Source organism: Microchirus variegatus, assembly GCF_963457635.1.
Source record: "Microchirus variegatus genome assembly, chromosome: 17".
Lineage (NCBI taxonomy): Eukaryota > Metazoa > Chordata > Actinopteri > Pleuronectiformes > Soleidae > Microchirus > Microchirus variegatus.
This window is the reverse complement of record NC_139818.1, coordinates 14,238,753-14,245,154: the sequence shown is the minus strand read 5'-3', so window position 1 is coordinate 14,245,154 and position 6,402 is coordinate 14,238,753. Positions and strand designations below refer to the sequence as shown.

Genomic DNA, 6,402 nt, shown 5'->3' with positions numbered 1-6,402 from the left:
TTACACACACACACACACACTCACACTCACGGAGGGACTGGAGAGGCACCGCCGTCACATTCCTCCGCTCAGGAAAGAGACACACACTCACACACACTTTTTTGGGATATTTCTCTTTGCATTTTAATGCCTGAGTTAATACTACATCTAGCACTACTCTCGGGTAGTTTGCATATCTTCTCCTTTGGCGACGCGCGGCTGCGGTACGCGGCTCAACAGATCCGCAAGGTAAGTTGAGGGGAGAAAAAAAAAAAGAGCGGACAACGCGGTTTTGTTGTCCGTGGTTGAAGTGGCAGAGCACGGCAGAGGGAGACTGGTTGGTGCCGTTGTGATGTACAGTGTGTGTGTGTGTGTGTGTGTCCGTGTGCTGCTGCACTGCGGCTGGAAGCGAACATTTTTGTGGCGCTTTTTTTTTTTTTTTTTTTACGCCACTCTCAACACTGGACTCACTTCATCAGTAACGGTCCCGTAACGTTATGGCGCCTCCGGCAGGCTGCAGCCGACACTCATTCCTGACCGTGTCCCGCACCGAAGCCGGCTTCAGTTCCCCCCCCCCCCCCCACACACCCCCAGTCCCCAGACGGGACACCGCTTTAAAAGCCACAGTGAAACCGGAGAATGTGGCCCTCTGTGGCAGTGCCGAGCAGCGGAAAATGAGGCGTTATTATTGGTGACAGAGGGGGGGGAGAGAAAGCGCGCCGGACTCTTTCACTGTGACCCCGTTTCTGATAGCCCTTGTTGCGGTGCGACATATCGAATAGAATTGAAACCAATGGATCCAGTTGTTGTCTGGCTGCTACAGAGCGAGCAAGCGACGACTCATTTAAATTAAATACAAACTGGTAGGGATGTTAAAAAAATCAAACAAAAAGCGATATAATAATATAGCGGTACGATATGTATTGCGTAACTGTGGCATGCATGATATAATATTTCCAGCAATATTGTGATTGTATTCATTGTATATTTATTTTTCATATTGTCATAGTGTGCACAGTATGGAAGCTAATGCAATATTATCATTGTGTCCACATCATGGATTTTGCTGCAGGTATTAGGAAAACGTCATATGCAATGATTGAGCAGATAAAAGGACGTGCAATTAATGAACAATTATGTACAGTGTTGCTGCCTCTCAGCTTTATGTTAGCTGCATTCACCTGCTGGACAGTGCATAGCCTGTATATGCACTGATTAATTGTAATGCATTATTTCCATTCCAACAATGTGGTTTTGTTAAAAAAGAAAAAAGTAAGCTGAGCATTTTGCATACTTTTTTTTAAACCTTCCTTACTTCATTTATTGTTGAAATATATGAATGGAGTTGTGCAGTTGTAAACCATTTACATCCAAGTTATTAAGCCAATTCTCTTTTCTCTGCTCACTAAGTAGTTGATTATTGGGTTGGAGTGCTGTACTGCTATGAAAATAATAAATATAACGGTCTACCTTTATGATAATTTAAGAACAGTCTACAAATCTATTGCAGCACTAATTCACACTATTGTGAAGGTAATTAAGCTGTAAATTGTGCCTGTCAGTGGCGAGTGAGATGCTTTCTGATTGAAGCTCTGTATAACTTCCTTGTAGAGAGCTGCTAATAGTATTTGGCTGAAGTTGGTTCAGTGACTTCTGCTCCAGTGTAACCTCCTGAAACTCTGAATGTGTTGCCTCAGTCTGTTATGTCGAGGGGAAACCTCTCACCTGTGCTTCATCCTCTCCCTCCAGCTGTGTTTAGGTGCTCTATCCCAGCCCCTCTCTGGATGCATCAGACTCCTCTGCCCCGGGGCCCTGGACCCGGTGTGTGACCCAGCGCCCCTCGCCCCACTCGCCCCCTCTTTCCTCCCCGTCTGCCCCAAGCTCCCATCCACCTGTGAGCCTCTGCTCTCCAGCACTGGGCCCCCTGCCTCTCGACCAGCAGGCAGAGGCAGGGGGCCATGGACGCAACCCCCTCGCGATGAGCGGCGTTCCCCCAACGCAGGGCAGAGTTCAGGGGTCCAACTTTACCCCACATCACTACAAGCCCTTCAGTTCACATGCACACTATCAACAGGTCAGTCACACCTGTGTTTTTAGAGGAGCATTCATGTGTGTGTCAGGTGTTGGAAAGAATAACATAAAACATGACGCAATAATGACGCCCTTTCGCTCTTTCAGGTGATGCGTGCACTGCATAAGCTCCAGGAGAGTGGGTTTTACTGGGGAGCCGTTGGAGGAAGAGAAGCAAGCTCCCTGCTGTGCTCTGAACCACCTGGCACGTTCCTGATCCGGGACTCCTCGGACCACCACCACTTCTTCACCCTGTCTGTGCAGACGCCTCGAGGAACCAAGAACCTGCGAATACACAGCGAGGAAGGCGGATTCTTCTTGCAGCCCGATCCCCAAAGCACCCAGGTGTCCCCGCAGTTTGATTGCGTGCTGAAACTCATAGCGCACTACATGGGCAAAGGGCTGGATGCTGGAAGAAGTAGAGAAGGGGCATGTGGGGGCAATTCAGGGCAGCCAGAAATGAAAGGGCGCAGTGTTTATCTGATACACACCGGTGGGGAGAGGATTCCCCTGGAGTTGCGGAGGCCCCACACAACTTCTCTTTCATCCTTGCAGCACATGTGCAGGAGGACCTTGAACAATCAAGGCCGGCTGGAGTCGGAGCGAGCAGAGCAGCTCCCACACACGCTGCGGGACTTCCTGGAGGAGTATGATGCTCCTATATGACTGACTGGAAGTGCACAGTTCTCACTACATGGACCAGCAGCTTAGAGGATGGCGTAGGTTAGGTCTCTTGTGCCGATGTGAATATGTGCGCCATCAGAAACTGACCAGATTTAGACTTAGATGCTAATGTGAGGTTAGATTCTCTTAGTAGCCAGAATCGGCTTATCCCGGACCTGATGGTCAACACTGACGAAAAACCTCCAACCTGGAGTCTGGGATGAGGAGGAGTGCAATTTGGGTAACCAGTGATTACCTCGCCCATCCTGCCTCGCAAAAAAAAAAACTAACCACTAATGTGAGTGGCAGAGGTCAAGGGTCAGTGTTTCTTATGACTGCCTCAGACGCAGAGCAGAGCCTCGTAGTAGATTAACTCAGATTGGTCAATATTAACGATGACAGTGACGGCATGATCGATTATACCACCGGTGATTCCTGTGGGTTTTTACAGAAACCTCTCGGCTCGCTCCCCGTCCGCCTGACATTTGCAACAGTTTGGATCACAGCACAGAGAGAAAGGAGGCACAGAGCAGAGGAGCTTAGAGGGGGAGAAGGCGAGTTACACAGAAAAGGCAAAGTTCAAACGACAGCCTCAAATCGGAGAATTTACTGCATTTGTTTGTCCCTGTGTGTGTGTGTGTGTGTTGTAGTGGTGCACACACGTTTCCATCGCAGCTTCCCGCAAATGTTGCCTCATTGATGGGAATTGAGCGGTCATGCATGCCAGCTACACACTCACACACACAGGTACTGGCCCACATGTAGGATTTGTTAGTGTAGGGGAGTTTGAAAAACCATTGCAATGCATCTTCTCCTGTTTCTTTCATGTTTCTCCTTCATCTCCCATTCTCTGCTGAGCCCACTACTCCCCCCCCCCCCCTCCTTTCTGTTTCAACATTGCTTGTGCGCTTTTGACAGTGACAGAAAACAGACTTCTGTTGCTCAGACAAAAGCTTGTTACTGAGACAAAAGCTTTGGCACAGTACCAAACAAAACATCAGAACTTATTTTTGTCTCGGCTGGCTGAAAATATGTCAGCGACACTGTACGAAGCTCCTCAGGGAATGACGACAAAGACGAGCCGAGAGATTGGGGGAGGGTGCGGAGAGGGATTGAGCGAAGGAGAGACCGAGAGTGGGAAAAGGGATTATGAAAAGGAAATTGAAGAGGACAGAGAAATGAGCAGGGGGGCTAGGGTGGCTGAGAAGGGGGAGGAGACATACTGGTATACAGCTAAACAAAAACAGTGACTGGATTGATTGAAATGATAGCAGCTCAACGGGACACTGCTCCTGTTAATTTGTATCCAGGTTTGCCAAGAAGCCCAGTGTCAAAAAAAAAGAAAGAAAAAAGAAAGTTTTGGCTGAGTCATAATTCTGTTATGTAGACGGTTATTGTAATCTCTTCTTAACATTATCACCTGGATCTTATTTTTTCGTGAAAATGTGTCCGTGTGTGTCTGTCTGTTCGCTCCCTCCTGGAACTCTTAACTGGCCACTCACGAAGATGCCATAAGAGGAAATTAACTGTTGTTTTTTTTGTTTTTTGTTTTTTTAATCCCTTTAATCTGTTCCGATCATTACCTCTGCAGCAAGAGCGGAAAGTTGGGTTTGTCTGTCTGAATGTCAAGGGAACACGAGACTAAAACAAAAAAAAAGAAAAGAAAGCCTTTTGTAAAATGGACGATAAGACTCGGATTTGATCAAAATTGTTGTTTTTTTCCTGTGTTTGACCAGTGCTCATACTTACCTGTGATCCATATTGGAGTGGTAGCCTGTTCACTGTGGCCACTTAAGACAAGAGCACTAAAGAATTCACCGTAGTGATGTACAATTCTGGTCAGATCTGTGTCTTGTTTTCTCCCATCAACTTTGCTCATGTATTGTGCCGCCGCCGGCGCACGCGTGTATGTGAATTATTTGTCTTTTATAAAGACTCTCGTTTAAAAGGCTGGCCACTAGTCTGGCAGAATACAAGCTGTACTATCTGAAATGACAAAGCATTACAAAAAAAAAAAAGAAATAAATGAAAAGGAACATTGCACATATTTATATTTCTAAAATATTTCAATAATTTATATTAAAGAGCACTATTTTTACAAAAGTCAATGCATTTGCCCTGTGAGTTGCTTCTCTCTTTTTTTCTTGGCCTCCTACTCCTACACTCTCCCCCCCCCCTTACTTCACTGAGTCAATATTGACTGGATAAACTCTTAACTTACTGTAATGTATTGTGAGAGAGTATGTATTCCAGCAATGCCTGGCCTCAACGAGGGTTCTTTATTGACAAGCGTGAAGACAAAGCCATGTTTTATTCGGTCAGCCGGCCTTTAAAGATCCCTTCAGACCTTCAGAGGCACGCAAGGAGGGATGCGCAGTCGTCCCCGGGGGATTAAAACAACTGCAAACCCTTCTTGTTTTCTCTGCTGGAGTGCATTCCATTGGCTTCACAGAACATATAGTAATAAATGGGTGGTGGGGTATTTGGTCAGATGCACACAGTCAGCTGAGTTAAGTCCACCGCGCACACATTTTGACACAGCAGTAACTGTGAAGAAAGCTCGACTTTGAGCTGGATTTGACGGGAAAGGAATGCAAGCGGGGCTTTATACATCCTGCCTGAGGATGGTGAGTTTGTGTGTGTGTGTGTGTGTGGACATACATATATATGTGTGTGTGAGGTCACATGGGTGAAATGGTCCATGTGGAAAACATTAATGACAGTGTGGTTTAAGTGCGCAGTCAATGCCACGGTACGTGTGTGTGTGTGTGTGTGTGTGTGTGTGTGTGTGTGTGTGTGTGTGTAAGAGCTCGGTCAAGCTTGACTGCTTTTGGTAAAAGTGAGCAAGAGGTGACTTTCATCATATTCCTCTTCTCTTTCTCTCTCTCTTACACACTCATGCACACACACACACACACACACACACACACACACAGTTCCCCTTCCCTGCATACCTAGTGTTCTGTCTGAGGCTGGCTTCCAGGAAAGAGGCACTTTAATTGGGTTGAGTTTTTACGGCTTGCCTCGTGTTAGTGTGTGTTTGAGAAACAGTGAATGAGGTGTCTCTGTGTGTGTGTGTGTGTGTGGGGGGGGGGGTAGTCCATCTGAAGAAAAACATTTTTTTCTTTCTTTTTTTTTAAAAAGAAAGCATCAAGAAGAAAGAAGCTGAATTATTTCCACACCCAATAAAAAAAGGTGTCTGACATGATAACACATAGAACAATTTGTCAGAACCCACACCCCCCACCCACACACACACACACACACACACACACACACACACACACACACACACACACAGACAGGCAAACCTGCTGTAGGTTCAGGTAATTACAACGTTTCAAAAAAACTCAGCCCCCACAGTTTTTTAGTTTTTTACGATGACACTCGCAGGAAAAAATGTGTGCTCAAAGTTGCCGTTTGCGTGTGTGTTTGTGCGTATATGTGAACGCGGGGCACTTGCTGCACAGACAAAAATGACGTACTTCGAGAGACAAACATAAACAAGTGAGTCTTCTTCCCAAAATCCAACCAGAATAATCCGGTTTTACACACACACACACATTGTCTAAATAAGCCAGCTCGGCTTGCGCTGTGACTCATTCTGTGTTCCCCTTAGTTGCCTGGGCTGGAATATTTTTGCTGTATCCTTCTCTCCTCTCGTCAATCTCACACGCTCACAGAAAGTCT

At 46.3% G+C, this 6,402-nt stretch overlaps 1 protein-coding gene across 1 annotated transcript; it reads left to right on the top strand.

Annotated features, from left to right (window-relative positions):
* Positions 1 to 1,909: 1,909 nt before the first annotated feature.
* Positions 1,910 to 3,818, top strand: LOC310939013 (suppressor of cytokine signaling 3-like; the record flags this gene model as incomplete). The annotated part of the gene is made up of 2 exons (XM_083903680.1): positions 1,910 to 2,053; positions 2,158 to 3,818. Coding segments are annotated over 2 exons (702 nt in total), but the record flags the coding sequence as incomplete, so codon positions are not given.
* Between the last annotated feature and the right edge of the window lie 2,584 nt (positions 3,819 to 6,402).